Source organism: Oncorhynchus clarkii, chromosome 13 (genome assembly GCF_045791955.1).
Source record: "Oncorhynchus clarkii lewisi isolate Uvic-CL-2024 chromosome 13, UVic_Ocla_1.0, whole genome shotgun sequence".
In the NCBI taxonomy this organism is placed as follows: Eukaryota; Metazoa; Chordata; class Actinopteri; order Salmoniformes; family Salmonidae; genus Oncorhynchus; species Oncorhynchus clarkii.
Window position 1 is genome coordinate 60,293,503 of NC_092159.1, and position 19,834 is coordinate 60,313,336.

The following is a 19,834-nucleotide window of genomic DNA, read 5'->3' on the forward strand; positions in this document are numbered from 1 at the left end:
TTACCTCACTGTCTCTCTCCCAATTCTCATTCTGTCCAGTCCTGTCACACACCCCCTAGTCCTCTGTTAGCAGCTCTACTGTGCCACTACACTCAGGCCCATCTCAATGGCAGGAGCCACTCAGTGACAGGCTGTTCTGTAACACCATCTCTCTAGACTCACTCAGTGACAGGACGCAGGCTGTGCTGTAACACCGTCTCTCTAGACTCACTCAGTGACAGGACGGAGACTGTTCTGTAACACCGTCTCTCTAGACTCACTCAGTGACAGGACGCAGGCTGTGCTGTAACACTGTCTCTCTAGACTCACTCAGTGACAGGACGCAGGCTGTTCTGTAACACCGTCTCTCTAGACTCACTCAGTGACAGGACACACACTGTGCTGTAACAACGTCTCGCATGACTCACGCAGTGACAGAACGCAGGCTGTTCTGTAACACAGTCTCTCTAGACTCACTCAGTGACAGGACATACACTGTGCTGTAACACAGTCTCTCTAGACTCACTCAGTGACAGGACATACACTGTGCTGTAACACCGTCTCTCTAGACTCACTCAGTGACAGGACGCAGGCTGTTCTGTAACACAGTCTCTCTAGACTCACTCAGTGACAGGACATACACTGTGCTGTAACACCGTCTCTCTCTAGACTCACTCAGTGACAGGACGCAGGCTGTGCTGTAACACCGTCTCTCTCTAGACTCACTCAGTGACAGGACGCAGGCTGTTCTGTAACACAGTCTTTCTCGACTCACTCAGTGACAGGACGCAGGCTGTGCTGTAACACCATCTCTCTCTAGACTCACTCAGTGACAGGACGCAGGCTGTGCTGTAACACCGTCTCTCTAGACTCACTCAGTGACAGGACGCAGGCTGTTCTGTAACACCGTCTCTCTCTAGACTCACTCAGTGACAGGACGCAGGCTGTTCTGTAACACTGTCTTTCTCGACTCACTCAGTGACAGGACGCAGGCTGTGCTGTAACACAGTCTCTCTAGACTCACTCAGTGACAGGACGCAGGCTGTGCTGTAACACCGTCTCTCTAGACTCACGCAGTGACAGGACGCAGGCTGTTCTGTAACACCGTCTTTCTAGACTCACTCAGTGACAGGACGCATGCTGTTCTGTAACACCGTCTTTCTCGACTCACTCAGTGACAGGACACAGGCTGTGCTGTAACACCGTCTCTCTCTAGACTCACTCAGTGACAGGACGCAGGCTGTTCTGTAACATAGTCTCTCTAGACTCACTCAGTGACAGGACGCAGGCTGTGCTGTAACACCGTCTCTCTAGACTCACGCAGTGACAGGACGCAGGCTGTTCTGTAACACCATCTCTCTCTAGACTCACTCAGTGACAGGACACAGGCTGTGCTGTAACACCGTCTCTCTAGACTCACTCAGTGACAGGACGCAGGCTGTTCTGTAACACCGTCTCTCTAGACTCACTCAGTGACAGGACGCAGGCTGTTCTGTAACACCATCTCTCTAGACTCACTCAGTGACAGGACACATACTGTTCTGTTACACCGTCTCTCTAAACTCACTCAGTGACAGGACACATACTGTTCTGTTACACCGTCTCTCTAAACTCACTCAGTGACAGGACACACACTGTGCTGTAACACCGTCTCTCTGTAGACTCACTCAGTGACAGGACACACACTGTTCTGTTACACCGTCTCTCTAAACTCACTCAGTGACAGGACACACACTGTGCTGTAACACCGTCTCTCTGTAGACTCACTCAGTGACAGGACACACACTGTTCTGTAACACCGTCTCTCTAAACTCACTCAGTGACAGGACACACACTGTTCTCTAACACTGTCTCTCTAGACTCACTCAGTGACAGGACACACACTGTGTAGCTGTTCTCCCAGGCCCTCTCCTGCTGTGTCGTGGCCACACCGGCCCCTTTAAGAGCCTCAGCACCCAGAAGCCCTTTCTTCAGCAAGTCTGTGACGTAACCAGGATGTTTGTGTGTCTCCATAATCCCTCCCTCTCTTTCTCTCTCTCTCTCTCTCTCTCTCTCTCTCTCTCTCTCTCTCTCTCTCTCTCTCTCTCTCTCTCTCTCTCTTTCTCTCTCTCTTTCTCTCTCTCTCTCCTTCTCTGCCTCCTTTCATAATGTTACTTTCTTGAAAACAGATCTAGCTCGGCCTTCCTGTCCACCTCCAAACCCCCTCTCTCTCTCAAAACCAAAACCCTGAAATGAAATCAGGACGGTCACACGAAACAGTAAGCCAACGCTTCCCCACTTGTCTCTCCTGTCGTCGGGTGTCACGCTGTTGTTGTAGTTTTGCGTAGGAATTAGCCGCCTATCAGTCAGCCCATCAGACTCTGACATGCTGTGGAGATATGAATCATGATCTGTGGCGTGATTCTGCATGACTGTGAAATCCAGTTGCTGGATATGATTGGGTCTCTATTATATTACTGAATGAATTATATTATAGTGAATGGAATTGAATTACAGAGCAGATGTCATGTATTAACTCTGTGGGAGCAGCAAAGTCGAACATCTCCAATGACAATAACACGGAAGATGGCCAGGCCGGTCTCACACAATGCTTTGTTTGTGTTTGTGGTGAACTGTCTAAGAGGATTTTGCTTTAGAAATGAGCTGTGGGATGTCTTTCTGAAAACTACTGTTTATGTCCCAAGTGTGTGAGTATGTGTGTTTATTAGTGTGTGTTTAGTAGTGTATGTGTGTGTGTGTGTTTTGGTAGAATGTATACATACTAACTAATTCCTTACAGATGTAGATGTGCGACAGCAATAGAAGAACCACAGAGAAACTCCAGGTAAAACATTGTATTCAGTCATCCCTCCTTTTACAGTTTTCAAATCTACCTAAACGCAAGTAGTGGGGACACCCTGAAATCCTGCGTGGCTGATAGAAGTGTCTTTTGTGGCCTTCACTGAGTGAGGAATCCAGCCTCCTGTCGATATACCCATTCATCACCAGAATAGCATTAGTCTAAGCGTAAGCAGTGTCTGGAGCTTGGGGCTAAACCTGTGGGCTAAACCTGTGGGCTAAACCTGTGGGCTAAAACTGTGGGCTAAACCTGTAGGCTGGGACTAGGGCTCTCTGCCTAGTCTCTGTCTGTCTGTCTGTCTGTCTGTCTGTCTGTCCTGTCTGTCTGTCCTATCTGTCTGTCCTATCTGTGGCAGGCCCAGGTAGGGTGCCGGGGAGCACAATGTGTGGAGGATTAGCTTCAGAGCTGGGCCCCAGCCCAGGGCCCCTGCTGGCCTTTCACAGCCCCGGCAGGGGAGCACACCGTGGGGATGGGACAGGGTCATGGGTACCCCGCTTTGGGGGTGTGAGAGCAGAGAGAGCGGAGCCTGGGAAAAAAGCAGACACTGGCGGTGCTTGGGCTTTAGCGTTCTCAGCACTCCGCCACCAGGCTTTACCTCACAGCAGGTGACTTGTCTCAGATCCGCAGCGCTAGGCTAGCAGAGCTAACGCTGCAGAGAGGAGCTGTCTGTGGACACTGGGATAGCCTAGCTCAACTGACTGACAGCATGGTATGTTTCTAAAGGGGTTCTTTCTTTTGGAGGATTCTTTTGTATTTTTCCCCTTCTCTTTTTTCTTTTAGGTTTTCTGTTAATTCCATCAGACGATGACTCACTGTCTCAGTGTGTCGGTTGGGGCAGCATTTCTGTTGGTCAGCTTGTGGGAAGCTTTTTGTTATTTCGTCCTCTAAATACTCTCTCGTTGTCAGCGTAGACCTGTACAGCTACGATCATTTGGCGGCGATAGGCAACCAAATTTGAAAGCAAACACTGATTTGATTCTTCTGCAGCAGTCTGTCGGACTCTGAATGAATACGATGACAGGTTGAAGGAACATGTTCCATCTCCTCTCCAATTTTTTGTAGATTTCTCCCCTCCGAAGTTTGTTCCTGTCTTCCTTCTCCTCACGTCCTCTGAGTGGGGCGTAGTATAATGATGATAGGCATCGCCCTTACTAAGCCCATTTCCCCACGCTGTGAGACTCATAGCATGGGGCGAGGGTAGCTCCTCTAGTAGCCAGATGGCTAACCCCTCACAGCCTCTCTGCATAGACAGCCCAAGCTAACTGCTCATTTATATGCCGATAGGAGAGGGGAGACAGGAGTCTGATTTGGAGAAAGAGAGCGAGCAATAGTGGGATGGAAACAGTGTGAGGTAATAATGATGTAAAGAAAATGTCGTGGAGTCATCGAGTCGTGAGGCAAGAGACAAACTTTCTTTTTTTTTTGGTCCTGTCCTTTGTGCAACGGCGGGGCGCATTGGAGTATGGGGAGGGATGGAAGGGATGTATGGGTGGATTGATGGACAAATTGTCATGACGACAGGGCTGGGGCTGATTGTAGTCTTCTTCCTCTCACCTCCTGTTGTCCAATCAGATGTGCGAGCAGCGTGCAGGGCAGGAGCAGGAGAGGATGCATCTACAGCAGCATTACAGCACGGAGAGGGACAATCTGGTCCAGCAGCGCCAGCGGGAGGTGGGCACCATGGAGAGGGAGGCGCGGGCCGCCCTGCACCAGCACCAGCACCAGACCCAGGAGTGGAGGCAACACGACGCCCAGGTAGGAGGTCTCACTACTCTCCTCTGGTCCGCACCGCTCTCCCGCAGGTTTTCTCCTGGTCACCATTTTGTTTAGCCATTAACGTTCTGTGGTGCTGGGCTTTCAAAAACGCTGCGAGTAGTACTTTCTCACCTGCTGCTAGGTGCGATTTCTGAGCAGAATTTGTTTTGTAGGGGTGCAGGTGTGTGTGAGCGGAAAGGAAAGAATCCCAAATTCTTATTTCAATCCTAAATTATTTTATTTGCGAAATAAAATAGGAAGGACCGCAAATGAATAGAAAAGTTAAATGCCGATTGAACCAAAATAAATTAATATTATCATACAGTGCTAACTTCTAATGCGGTTCTCTATTTCTTTCCTGGTTTCGCGGCAGGGTTCCGTGCTAGAAGTAAAAAGACTTGAAACGCCTGGAAACCACAGGTTGCCAGATAAAGGAAAGGAAGGCTCTTGGTCGCTGTGCAGTACCTCTGGCCTTTTCTTCCCCAAACCCTGGGTTGCATTTCTCTCCTTTCTTTCCCTGGTTCACCGTGTATCAGCCGCATACGGCGAGTGCCCCATAATCCCCCTACGGAGGAACAGGCTGTACATGGCATTCTCCCCTCACCGCAGGTAGCCATCTCCCTCCCATAAGCACCAGTTACTTTCCCATTACAACAACACACTACCGCTACAATGGCTATATGACATTTGGCGCTATATTGATGGAGTCCCCAATCCCCAAGCCTATTTAACACTTGTGATTCCAGCAGGGTTTCTCTACCTGCAGCCCTGCTCCACTCTCTTCCCTCCATCTCCCCTCTCCTCGCCCTTCTCCTGCCTGGCTAGCATGGAGACGCTGTGGGAAGCCATTTGACAGAGCAGCCCCCGTCCGGGGATGTATTTGACTCCTCAAGCCTCCAGATGAAATGTAGAATGTCAGCATGGCGAGGGCTTGTTTATTGGCTCCTGGCTGGAGACTAGGGGTCCAGCCGTGCACATTCAGTATTTTTGGACATTTGGACAAACGGCGACTCTCAAATGTTTTTGCAGCAAACGGCGGGCACAGATGGTTCCCAGGTTACACAACTGTGTACGAACAACAGAACCAAATGGAATTTCACCGTTAAGATTATTATTCATCGTTAAGATTATTATTCTTTTTAAGAAGTAGGTCTAGTATGAATTAGTATAGGCCTAGATTTAAAAGCATTTAGACTTAAATGGGGAATAAAATAAATATATCGTCTTTACTATTTGACATTATTGGCCATAAATGAATTCGTAGAAATATGATTAGAACTATAGAAAGATGGCATTTAAACTGAAGCATTTCAAGGTCAAACAGTCAAATGTTTTAGAAACATTGTTATTTCATGTTCATCCGCTCCATACGTTTGACAGTAAGACAGGGTTATGTGTACAGTACGCACTGTTCTATATGGCAGAGGTGACAGCTTTTCATATGGCCTGCTCCTTTCAGTGGAAGAAAACATCTCATCTTCCTCCACACACATACACAGCTACCCTGAACACACTCTCTCAACTATGATTTGAGGTATCTGTTGGCATCCACTCTACTATTCTGGTTAGTCTGTCTGTCTCTGCCATGGCCATCGCTCAACCATACGATTATGTGGAGCCACAACGCACCTCAAAATCGCCCCTCCCCCAATGAAAAAGAAATAAAACCAAAGTTCTCTGTGGTTCAGGTTCTTGGAGAGCAGCAGTTGGGCTCCAGGATGTACGTATGTTATTTGTATGTTTATTTAACCCTTATTTTACCAGGTAAGTTGACTGAGAGCACATTCTCATCTACGGTAAGGACCTGGGGAATAGTTACAGGGGACAGGAGGGGGGATGAATGAGCCAATTAGAAAGATGAGTTTTTTTAACATCACTTTAGGTCCCATATTATGAAGTAGGTTTGCATTACCATAGACGTTTACCCCTTTGAAACTCTGTCATACAGATGGAAATAAATGGGGGATTCAACCTCCACAGATTCTGAAAAGTCCTGAGAGTTTTGAAAGAGGAATGTTGAAAAGCAGAGTATTTTGTTGATGCATCCAGAAAATATGAAACTTTCTGAAACTGGCAAGCATAGCTTAAATGCACTACTTAATTCCTACTACTTAGTACTTTTCACTATTGTGAGGCTTAAGTGGTATTCAACATTCCATCAAGCGACTCACCCACACTATCTTGTGTGTGAGGAAGACAGACAATGGAATATGTCCCGATGTGACTGCCAGGATTTGGGAATCAACTCCTGGCGAGGTGATTGGATCCAGGCCCTGCTTTCCCGCTCTTCCTTCTCTTCCTGGAATCTCTGGAAGGATTGTGTTGCTCACTTACTCTCTCTCTTCCTGACTATGGAAAGCTGGCAGAGGGAGCGGATGTCAGTCACACGTCGTGAGGATGAGTAATCCCGACTCATCCCCTTCACATGGTAGGATGAGTCTAATAAATAGGCTGGCCTCCACCCCACCCAACCAGTTGGGAAGGACAACAAATGAGTCGTGGTCAACATGGAGGAGGAGGAGATGCAGGAGGAAGAGGAGACTACGCAGGAAGAGGAGAAGGAGATGCAGCAGGAGGTGGTGGAGCACAAGAGTTCTCTGTCCTGGCCTCATCACCACTTGTTGTTAGGAAGGATACTCTGCAGGGGCCCCTTCCCTGACCAACTGTCTGTGTTACCCTGCTAAATAAAGGTCTAGAGTCTGGACAAGGAGAGCTCAATTAAAGAGATCAATTAAAGAAACATTGCGGAAGTGGAGAAAGTAAAAGTTGTACGTCCATTATGATATTCTGAGAGCGCAACTTGAAATATATAACAAGGCAATTAGAAGTGCCAGACAGACTCATTTTTCTAACTTGATCACAATTAATCTGAATTAATCAGAGTGCTCTTCTCCACCATTGATGACCTAATAAATCCTACCCCCTCAATTCTATGTGAATTTTCCCCCACATCTAAATGTGATACGTTTGCGGAGATAAGATAACCAACATTAGGCTGGGTATCAGTCAAGTAAGACCTGATGATAGGTTTTGTGCCCTAGCCTACCACGTAAAGGCACTATGGACATGCATTATGTTGTCATTGAGTCACATTTAGTATTTTCCAATCTATACAACACTATTTTACATACAGCAGGTTTTTAAAGGACCAAAGAGTTTGGTCTGCATCGTTTTTAGTGATATCACAACTTAAGCCTTCTACCTGCCCTCTGGATCCTATCCCCACCACCTTCTTTAAAACTGTTTTTAATTGCATATCTGAAGAAGTGCAAACTATTGTTAATCACTTCCTGTTCACAGACACTATCTCCACTGTGCCAAAAACTGCTGTGTGGAAACCGCTTCTGAAGAAGTCATGTAGATTCTGCAGCTCCTAGCAATTTTCGACAAATCTCCAACCTTCCATTCTGAAACAACATTCAGGAGAAATTCGGTTTCAAACAGCAAAATATTTTTGGGGTGCCAACTGTGTTTAAAAAAAATTGAATGTGTTTTTTGTGCCCACCACAGCACAGAGACAGCCTTAGTTAAAGTGGTAAAGGATCTTAGCGCCAACACAGATGCCAAACAGCTCTCTGTCCTTCAGTTTATATATGTCACCTCTTGGCAGCGTTATCAGAACGCACAGCATTAATTTTCACTGCTACGCAGACGATTCACCTGTTTTAAGGTCTGCACTAGCTGTCTGGGAGTTTTACAATTAATTTTAAAATTCTTCTATTGTTTTTAAATCAATCCACGATTGTGCCCCTCAATACATGTCAGACATGCTTTTAAGTTATGTACCCAGTAGGTTCCTCAGAGTGAGTTTGCCGATCGGCATCTCAAAACCTCGATGAGCCAATGTTTTGGATGAAATCATCAGCAAAATGAACAGTTGCATGCAACTTCCATACACCATCGCACAACCGGTTGAAGTCGAGAGGTTTCTTTGCCACCAATGGGTTCCCAAATACGAATGGATCAATGGACAGCACCCACATCGCCATAAAAGCACCATCCCAAAAGGAATTCAACTATGTGGACAGAAAAGGCTTCACTTAATGTGGAGGTTATGTGATGTGCAAAAGATGCTTCTGCATGTGGTGGCCAGGTGGAACACACAACTCATTCATTCTGCAGAACAGCAATGTTGGCCTATACACCTACAGGATGGAACTGTTGAGGATGGCTTATTGGTGACTGTTGCCTACTCATTTGAAATATATTTGCCATTGCAGGCCGTCATTGTAAATTAGAAATTGTTCTTAACTGATTTCACTAGTTAAATAAAGTTTATATAAAAAAACGTTTTCTTTTTTTTAAATGAAGCAACTTGAATTGTCCTGCAACTTGAAATGAGCTTTGTGCAGTGACCGTACTGTTCAAATGAGCTTTGTGCAGTGACCGTACTGTTCAAATGAGCTTTGTGCAGTGACCGTACTGTTCAAATGAGCTTTGTGCAGTGACCGTACTGTTCAAATGAGCTTTGTGCAGTGACCGTACTGTTCAAATGAGCTTTGAGCAGTGACAGTTCTGTTTAAATGAGCTTTGTGCAGTGACAGTACTGTTTAAATGAGCTTTGTGCAGTGACAGTTCTGTTTAAATGAGCTTTGTGCAGTGACAGTGGCGTTTAAATGAGCTTTGTGCAGTGACCGTACTGTTTAAATGAGCTTTGTGCAGTGACCATACTGTTTAAATGAGCTTTGTGCAGTGACCGTACTGTTTAAATGAGCTTTGTGTCGTGACCATACTGTTTAAATGAGCTTTGTGCAGTGACCGTACTGTTTAAATGAGCTTTGTGCAGTGACCGTACTGTTTAAATGAGCTTTGTGCAGTGACCGTACTGTTTAAATGAGCTTTGTGCAGTGACAGTGGCGTTTAAATGAGCTTTATGCAGCAACAGTGGCGTTTAACTGAGCTTTGTGCAGTGACAGTGGCGTTTAAATTAGCTTTGTGCAGTGACAGTGGCGTTTAAATGAGCTTTGTGCAGTGACAGTGGCGTTTAAATGAGCTTTGTGCAGCAACAGTGGCGTTTAACTGAGCTTTGTGCAGTGACAGTGGCGTTTAAATTAGCTTTGTGCAGTGACAGTGCTGTTTAAATGAGCTTTGTGCAGTGACCGTACTGTTTAAATTAGCTATGTGCAGTGACAGTGCTGTTTAAATTAGCTTTGTGCAGTGACAATACTGTTTAAATGAGCTTTGTGCAGTGACAGTACTGTTTAAATTCGCTTTGTTCGGTGACAGTGCTGTTTAAATGAGCTTTGTGCAGTGACCGTACTGTTTTAAATGAGCTTTGTGCAGTGACAGTGCTGTTTAAATGAGCTTTGTGCAGTGACAGTGCTGATAAATGAGCTTTGTGCAGTGACCGTACTGTTTAAATGAGATGTTTCTTTTCCAGTTAAGGACCCTTCTCTTGTGCCTTTTTGTGGCTGCAGTGGTGTTTGCTGTATCATCAACTAATGAGGAAATAGTTGTTTGGAGATTGGTGTGATGCTGGGTTGGGCGTTTGGAGTTGGCGTCCAACACACAGAGGGAATTATCCCAAATCCTCCTCCTCAGCCTTGGGGTCATCATTGTGATGCTTTTACCATCCAATCCCGTCAACTGGGCTTTTGCCACGCTCATAGTCCTCCATTTCAGCCATTATCTTTGAAGATGAAAGGATGAGCTGAAAAAGAAGCATCAGTTGCCAGTCCGTGCAGCCAGGACAGCAGCTCTCAGTAAATGTGTTCGCCTGCAGCCTGGACAGCAGCTCTCAGTAAATGTGTTCGCCTGCTGCCTGGACAGCAGCTCTCAGTAAATGTGTTCGCCTGCAGCCAGGACAGCAGCTCTCAGTAAATGTGTTCGCCTGCAGCCAGGACAGCAGCTCTCAGTAAATGTGTTCGCCTGCAGCCTGGACAGCAGCTCTCAGTAAATCTGTTCACCTGCAGCCTGGACAGCAGCTCTCAGTAAATGTGTTCGCCTGCAGCCAGGACAGCAGCTCTCAGTAAATGTGTTCGCCTGCAGCCTGGACAGCAGCTCTCAGAAAATGTGTTCGCCTGCAGCCAGGACAGCAGCTCTCAGTAAATGTGTTCGCCTGCAGCCAGGACAGCAGCTCTCAGTAAATGTGTTCGCCTGCAGCCTGGACAGCAGCTCTCAGTAAATGTGTTAGCCTGCAGCCTGGACAGCAGCTCTCAGTAAATGTGTTAACTTGCAGCCAGGACAGCAGCTCTCAGTAAATCTGTTCACCTGCAGCCTGGACAGCAGCTCTCAGTAAATGTGTTAGTCTGCAGCCAGGACAGCAGCTCTCAGTAAATGTGTTCGCCTGCAGCCTGGACAGCAGCTCTCAGTAAATGTGTTAGTCTGCAGCCAGGACAGCAGCTCTCAGTAAATGTGTTCGCCTGCAGCCTGGACAGCAGCTCTCAGTAAATGTGTTAGCCTGCAGCCTGGACAGCAGCTCTCAGTAAATGTGTTAACCCGCAGCCTGGACAGCAGCTCTCAGTAAATGTGTTCGCCTGCAGCCTGGACACAGCTCTCAGTAAATGTGTTAGCCTGCAGCCTGGACAGCAGCTCTCAGTAAATGTGTTCGCCTGCAGCCTGTGCTGCTCTGTTAGCTGATCAGCGGCACAGGAGGGTGGAAGAGAGCCCCATTAGAGAGACCGAGAGAGAGTTACAGAGAGAGGGAGACACACACACACACTCCCTCATCAAACACACTCTCAAGAGACACACAGTCCTCTCTGTCCCCAAACACAGTCCATATTCTGGTGCAATACTCATGTTTTCTCTTGTTTTTAAACCTAATAAATCGTTTTGTTTGTGTTCTGACTGTCTGCCACGGCACAGTGGATCTGTCCTCTCCTCAAGCTGCTGGATATTTAAATGGATTAACTGTTGTTGTGCAGGGGTGATATGTATTTCACTTAGTTAGTGCTGTTGTTTCTCATGCTTTGAGGGCATTGGAGTCTGTTTCCTTATTAGTCCGTCCAAAGAATTCCACTTCAGAAACTACACCAACATTCCAAATGAATTTAAGCCTTGTTGTCCTGAACAACAGAAACATGATCATTCTATTGGCTCGTTCTTACAGCGACTTCACTCAACTAATTTTTATGGGTAATTCCGTTTCCCCCCCCCCCCCCCCTCTCGCGTCCTGACAACGTCTTTTCTGAGAAACATCTGGACTTCAAACAGCGTGTGAGAGAGTCAGATCCTCAGAGGGTTCTCTCCTGTGATGGACTAAATAATAACCCTGGCAAAACTTTCAACTAACTTTTTCTCCCAGTAAGTTATTAGCAAGACAGGGAGAAATGAAGGGCCTGATGACAGGGTGAGTCTGAGCTGAGGAAGGGTGTCTGATGAGAGAGAAGATGGCACAACAGACAGCTGGACAAGAACGCTGTGTCTTGGGGGGAGTGGGTGTGTGTCTGTCTCTCTCTCTGCCTTGTACTTGAACGATTGATCAGTCCCTATAGATGGTTTTGCCAGCCCTGTCTTCCCTTCCTCCCAGACATCCTATAGTCATTGAGCTCTGTCTGTTGTTGAGTGGATACATCAGTGGGTTGGTTAGAGTTATGTTTGTGATTTTTGCATGTTGATTAGATCACATCTTTTTGTGATTGAGGTAGGACTGCTTGAAGTTTCACTTTCACATGTCTCATGCGGACACAGAGAGATCAATGGCTGACGTTTTGTTGTGTGTTGTAGTACCTAAGTCATTAGATTGCAGATTACATTCAGCTCCACATTTTGATTTCTTAGAAGCTTTGCTATTAGAAATGATTTTCTGAGAGTGGGTGGGAATTTGGAGTAGGGGTAGCTATTGTTTTTAAATCTCGTCCACTTGTCACATGGCACAAATGAGCTTGTTTCCAACTGCAGCTGTCCCTTATTTTCCCTGTCTCCCTCCCCCTTTCTCCCTATTGATGTTCAGTCCAAGCTCAGACAGATGTGGTCTCCACTCCAGATTGGCTCTTTCTCTCTCTCTGTCTTTTGTTCTCTCTATCCCCTATCCATTCATATATTTGAATATTGGATTTTATCTATTTAATTTCAATTTTTTTCCATTTCCTCACCTCTCAAATCTATTCTTGCCGCTTCAGGTGATTTAGTATAACCTCATACAACAAACGACTTAACATTCATACTATTCAACATGTATTTAATCACACATTCTATGTCAGCATGGTGAGAGGAAGCTGTCATGAAGAGTAGGACTGTTGGACTAAATTGACACCCTTCAGTTCAGAATGCTATTATGCACCTGCTGCAACAATACTAGGCAGTCCTTTTATTTCCAACTTTTGTTTCAGTAGCCTATATGTTATTAGCCTTTATGTTGTTAGCCTATATGTTATTAGCCTTTATGTTGTTAGCCTATATGTTATTAGCCTTTATGTTGTTAGCCTATATGTTATTAGCCTTTATGTTGTTAGCCTATATGTTATTAGCCTTTATGTTGTTAGCCTATATGTTATTAGCCTTTATGTTGTTAGCCTATATGTTATTAGCCTTTATGTTGTTAGCCTACATGTTGTTAGCCTACATGTTGTTAGCCTATATGTTGTTAGCCTATATGTTGTTAGCCTATATGTTGTTAGCCCATATGTTATTTCCCAAACATATTAAAGTTGTAGGGAAGAGGGATCAGCCAGACGAGTTGAAGAGGGAATTCTACATTAAAGGCTGTTCAGGGACCTGTTCTAATAGCTGCCTGCCCTTGAAGTCATGTGGACCATCACGCCTGGCACTGTTTATGGCTGTCTCTCTCTCTCTCTCTGTATGTGTGTGTTCGTGTGTGAGTTTGTGCGTATCCTCCTATTTTTCTGTGTTGTCTGTCTCTGTGTGTGAGGGTGTGTGACACAGCCATGGCATCTGGGTGTTGTGGTGATGCAGCCTTTGATGTCTCTGTGAGATTTTCCACCAAAAAGAAGACTTCAGACGCTTTCTGCTCTAATTGCCATGTGACTGAAGCCATAACGAGAGAGAACCTCACCGTCCTGGGATGCCCGGGTGTCTGTGGAGAGAGAGAGAGGGGAAGGGACAGTAGAGGGTGTATGTGGAGAGAGGGGGGAAGGGACAGTAGATGGTGTCTGTGGAGAGAGAGAGGGGAAGGGACAGTAGAGGGTGTCTGTGGAGAGAGAGAGGGGAAGGGACAGTACAGGGTGTCTGTGGAGAGAGAGGGGAAGGGACAGTACAGGGTGCCTGTGGAGAGAGAGGGGGGAAGGGACAGTACAGGGAGTCTGTGGAGAGAGAGGGGAAGGGACAGTAGAGAGTGTCTGTGGAGAGAGAGGGGAAGGGACAGTAGAGGGTGTCTGTGGAGAGAGAGGGGAAGGGACAGTAGAGGGTGTCTGTGGAAAGAGAGGGGAAGGGAGAGTAGAGGGTGTCTGTGGAGAGATAGGGGAAGGGAGAGTAGAGGGTGTCTGTGGAGAGAGAGGGGGAAGGGACAGTAGAATGTGTCTGTGGAGAGAGAGGGGAAGAAGGGACAGTACAGGGTGTATGTGGATAGAGAGGGGAAGGGACAGTAGAGGGTGTCTGTGGAGAGAGAGGGGAAGGGACAGTAGAGGGTGTCTGTGGAGAGAGAGGGGAAGGGACAGTACAGGGTGTCTGTGGAGAGAGAGGGGAGAAGGGACAGTACAGGGTGTCTGTGGAGAGAGAGGGGAGAAGGGACAGTACAGGGTGTCTGTGGAGAGAGAGGGGAAGGGACAGTAGAGGGTGTCTGTGGAGAGAGAGGGTATGGGACAGTAGATGGTTTCTTTGGAGAGAGAGGGGAAGGGACAGTAGAGGGTGTCTGTGGAGAGAGAGGGGAGAAGGGACAGTAGAATGTGTCTGTGGAGAGAGGGGGCGGAAGGGACAGTAGAATGTGTCTGTGGAGAGAGGGGGCGGAAGGGACAGTAGAATGTGTCTGTGGAGAGCGAGGGGAAGGGACAGTACAGGGTGTCTGTGGAGAGAGAGAGGGGAAGGGACAGTGGAGAGAGAGGGGAAGGGACAGTACAGGGTGTCTGTGGAGAGAGAGGGGAAGGGACAATAGAATGTGTCTGTGGAGAGAGAGGGGCAGGGACAGGAGAGGGTGTCTGTGGAGAGAGAGGGGAAGGGACAGTACAGGGTGTCTGTGGAGAGAGAGGGGAAGGGACAGTAGAGGGTGTCTGTGGAGAGAGAGGGGAAGGGACAGTATAGGGTGTCTGTGGGGAGAGAGGGGAAGGGACAGTAGAATGTGTCTGTGGAGAGAGAGGGGAAGGGGCAGTACAGGGTGTCTGTGGAGAGAGAGGGGAAGGGGCAGTACAGGGTGTCTGTGGAGAGAGAGGGGAAGGGGCAGTACAGGGTGTCTGTGGAGAGAGAGGGGAAGGGGCAGTACAGGGTGTCTGTGGAGAGAGAGGGGAAGGGGCAGTACAGGGTGTCTGTGGAGAGAGAGGGGAAGGGGCAGTACAGGGTGTCTGTGGAGAGAGAGGGGAAGGGACAGTAGAAAGTGTCTGTGGAGAGAGAGGGGAAGGGACAGTAGAATGTGTCTGTGGAGAGAGAGGGGAGGGGACAGTACAGGGTGTCTGTGGAGAGAGAGGGGAAGGGACAGTAGAGGGTGTCTGTGGAAAGAGAGGGGAGGGGACAGTAGAGGGTGTCTGTGGAGAGAGAGGGGAAGGGACAGTAGAATGTGTCTGTGGAGAGAGAGGGGAAGGGGCAGTACAGGGTGTCTGTGGAGAGAGAGGGGAAGGGACAGTAGAAAGTGTCTGTGGAGAGAGAGGGGAAGGGACAGTAGAAAGTGTCTGTGGAGAGAGAGGGGAAGGGACAGTAGAATGTGTCTGTGGAGAGAGAGGGGAGGGGACAGTACAGGGTGTCTGTGGAGAGAGAGGGGAAGGGACAGTAGAATGTGTCTGTGGAGAGAGAGGGGAAGGGACAGTAGAATGTGTCTGTGGAGAGAGAGGGGAGGGGACAGTACAGGGTGTCTGTGGAGAGAGAGGGGAAGGGGCAGTACAGGGTGTCTCTGCTTCCCCCTTTTCTCTCTCTTTCTCTCTCTCTCTGCCTCCCCCTTTTCTCTCTCTTTCTCTCTTTCTGTCTCTCCCTTCTCTCTCTCTCTCTCTCTCTCTCTCTCTCTCTGCCTCCCCCTTCTCTTTCTCTCCCTTCTGTCTCTCTCTCTATGCCTCCCCCCCTCTCTCTCTCTCTGCCCCCCCCTTCTCTCTCTCTCTGCCCCCATTGTCTCTCTCTGCATCTCCCTTCTCTCTGTCTGCCCTCTCTCTCTCCCCCTTCTCTCTCTCTCTTCTCTCTGCCTCCCCCTTCTCTCAATCTCTCTACATCTATCTCACTGTCTCTATCTCTCTCTCTTCCTCTATATCTCTATCTCTCTCTATCTATCTCTCTTCCTCTATCTATATCTCTCTCTCTCTGCCTCCCCCTTCTTTCTTTCTCTCTCTCTATATATCTCACTGTCTATCTCTCTCTCTTCCTCTATATCTCTCTCTATATCTATCTCTCTTCATCTATATCTCTCTCTCTCTGCCTCCCCCTTCTTTCTTTCTCTCTCTATATCTATCTCACTGTCTCTATCTCTCTCTCTTCCTCTATCTATATCTCTCTCTCTGCCTCCCACTTCTTTCTTTCTCTCTCTATATCTATCTCACTGTCTCTATCTCTCTCTCTTCCTCTATATCTCTCTCTCTGCCTCCCCCTTCTCTCTTTCTTTCTCTGTCACCCCCTTCTCTCAATCTCTCCCTACCTCTCCCCACTCTCTCTCCCTCCCTCTCCCCACTCTCTCTCTCTCTCTCCCTCTCTCTCTCTCTCTCTCTCTCTCTCTCTCTCTCTTTGCCTCCCCCTCTCTCAATCTCTCACATTCCTCCATAATTTCTAGCTCTATTCACATACATACTACAGGTCAATAATTCCATGCCAGTCCAGAAGCTGCCTAACTGCTTGATAGTTAATATCTGTTTAAATACGGTTGGCTTGGTCATTAGCATTCCTGTAATGTAATGTGGCTGTAATGCTGCTCTCTCTGGCAGCAATCTGAATCAAAGAGCTGTGCTGGGGCACAAAGCTGTAGATCAGTTCAAAGGAAGAGGGGTCAGGAGAGGGGTCAGTCCATCTCTGCACTGCAGCCCCTACATAAGCCAGCACACACATCTGCGGGCGGACATACACGCACACACACACACACACACATGAAAGCATGCACACACAGGCTTGTACACACACACACATCTGCAGGCGTGCACACTCGGTAGAACACACAATCCCCATTAAACACACACACAAACCACAGATTGACTTCCAAATGGAGGTCCCTGTCAACTACAGCCCTAAACGTTTCCCTGAGGCCGGCTTGATTTACACACACACACACACACACACACGCGCTCTTGCTCTAGTTCTCTGACTAGTCTCTTCTCTGTATTTCCTGAAATGAGACATGGCAGCGGTGCCCATTTTCCTCCTGACTGAGTGACCTTTGATTTAGGCTAATTTCTGTCATTAAATCAGACCGCTGAGCTTAGTGGAATGCCTCCTCTTTGATGTAGGCCCTGCCTGGCCTGTGTGACTCAGATCAGAGGGACGGGTGTGTGTTTTCCCTTCCTGCCGAGCTGGCTGAGCGGGCAGACACTCTGGCATTCCCTGTGCTTGTTGTTGCTCCTCTCCTCTGTATTCCCAGCCCAAACTGGGATTCCCCCGTCCTCACTGTTCCATTCCACGTCATTCTGGAACACTCCCTCACTGTTTTACTTCTGATCCGAGCTTTTAATGTTGAAAGAGTAGGCCAGAGGAGACCGGTGTCATTGACTGACCCTGAGACCGGTGTCATTGACTGACCCTGAGACCGGTGTCATTGACTGACCCTGAGACCGGTGTCATTGACTGACCCTGAGACCGGTGTCATTGACTGACCCTGAGACCGGTGTCATTGACTGACCCTGAGACCGGTGTCATTGACTGACCCTGAGACCGGTGTCATTGACTGACCCTGAGACCGGTGTCATTGACTGACCCTGAGATTGGGTGTCATACCCACTATATATGTGTGTGTATATATGCGTGCATGAGTGTGTGTGCTGCACATTAATTGTTAAGGTTGTGGGCACTAAAAAGTTACTTTTTAAATACTCTGTACAATGGATCTGACTAACAGTCGCTAGGAGACGAACAAGCTCAGTGTGACACTTAGTGACACTTAGTGTTGCAGTTGTTCTGCCAATACCACGGCAGGACATAACTTATTAGTGTCTCCAAACAGTAGTGTCTTAGTGTGCTACCTCTTTCCTGACGTGAGTGTACCTGTGTATCTCCCTGACCCCAGGTCATCTCTGACCTGGAGGAGCAGGTGTCCTCTCTGAGGGATGAGCTGCAGCAGGCCCACAGCCAGAGGAAGCAGCAGCTGCTGGAGCTGGGGGTGCTCAGGGAGGAGGAGAGGCAGCGCGCGGCCCAGGACCAGGAGGCCTCCCTGGGCAGGCTGAGAGCCGAGATGGACCACATCCGCCTGGAGCTGGAGACGAGCCACAAGGCCGAGAGACAACTGGCCCAGGAGAAGGTGGGTGAGGGGGTCGGGGTTGGGACATAGCACTGCCAGGGGAGAAGGGAAGCGAGAGAGAGCCCAGGATAAGGTTGGTGATGGGATGGGTAGGCTAGGGACATAGCACCGCCAGGGGAGAAGGGAAGCGAGAGAGAGCCCAGGATAAGGTTGGTGATGGGATGGGTAGGCTAGGGACATAGCACCGCCAGGGGAGAAGGGGAGAGAGAGAGAGCCCAGGATAAGGTGGGTGATGGGATGGGTTGGCTAGGGACATAGCACTGCCAGGGGAGAAGGGAAGAGAGAGAGAGCCCAGGATAAGGTGGGTGATGGGATGGGTGGGCTAGGGACATAGCACCGCCAGGGGAGAAGGGGAGAGAGAGAGAGCCCAGGATAAGGTGGGTGATGGGATGGGTGGGCTAGGGATATAGCACCGCCAGGGGAGAAGGGAAGAGAGAGAGAGCCCAGGATAAGGTGGGTGATGGGATGGGTGGGCTAGGGACATAGCACCGCCACAAGTCAATGACATCCTCCCTCTTCTCCTCCATTTCCACCCCCTTTCCACCCTCCCTTTCATAGTCTCCCACCCCTCCATGGCACTCCCAGTAGAGAAGAAGAGGGTACAGAGGTGGGGTAGTATACATATGAGGAATCAGTCATGCTCCAGTATACCAGATGTGTCCTGTTATTGGTATGTAGGATATAACGGAGTGCTTATCAGATGGAAGCTTTTAACACTAGGTCTGCTGGGCGTCCATGGACCCCCCCTTTAAGCTAATGAGCAGTCATTCTGACTGCAACATTCTAACAGTGGAATTCATATATTTCATATATGCTATAGCAAAAATAATACTGTGGTTGTGTTTATGAAGGCCTTGGCTAACATTACAATATGAGTTGTATTTGATTTCAAATAACACAATAGCATTTTCATTAGTTTATGTTACTGTAGGCTATATGTAAAAACAAAAACACCGAAATTCAAGTGGTCAATCAATTTTATTTGTGGAGTACCTTTGTTACAACTATGAAAGAGAAAGCATATGCTTTGGATCAGGGTAACAGCTTTTTTTATAACAGCAATAAAAATATATATTTTTACCCCAACCAAGAAGCACGGTCAAAATACTTATTTTGTTTCTTACCCCCTTTTTCTCCCCAATTTCGTGGTATCCAATTAGTGGTTACTGTCTTGTCTCATCGTACGGACTCGGAAGAGGCGAAGGTCGAGAGCCATGCGTCCTCCGAAACACAACCCAACCAAGCCGCACACGCTTCTTGACACAACGCACATCCAACCCGGAAGCCAGCCGCACCAATGTGTCGGAGGAAACACCGTACACCTAGCGACCTGGTTAGCGTGCACTGCACCTGGCCCGCCACAGGAGTCGCTAGTGCGCGATGAGACAAGGATATCCCTGCCGGCCAAACCCTCCCTAACCCAGACGACGCTGGGCCAATTGTGCGTCTGCGGCAGAGCCTGGGCTCGAACCCGGAGTCTCTGGTGGCACTGCGATGCAGTCTGCGATGCAGTGCCTTAGACCACTGCGCCACCCGGGAGGCAAATGACAACATTTTTGTAACTTTCACATGCTTAACACAAAATGTTTGTAACTTTCACATGCTTAACACAACATTTTTGTAACTTTCACATGCTTAACACAACATTTTTGTAACTTTCACATGCTTAACACAACATTTTTGTAACTTTCACATGCTTAACACAACATTTTTGTAACTTTCACATGCTTAACACAACATTTTTGTAACTTTCACATGCTTAACACAAAATGTTTGTAACTTTCACATGCTTA

The 19,834-nt window shown here is 47.9% G+C and overlaps 1 protein-coding gene across 1 annotated transcript in view; it reads left to right on the top strand.

Moving 5' to 3' along the window:
- LOC139365186 (centrosomal protein of 112 kDa-like) overlaps nt 1-19,834 on the top strand; it is a 158,661-nt gene that overhangs the window by 59,755 nt on the left and 79,072 nt on the right. The window contains exons 12-13 of the mRNA XM_071102639.1: nt 4,391-4,573; nt 17,811-18,041. Coding sequence (XP_070958740.1) covers nt 4,391-4,573; nt 17,811-18,041 — 414 coding nt within the window. The remainder of the gene's footprint in view (nt 1-4,390; nt 4,574-17,810; nt 18,042-19,834) is intronic.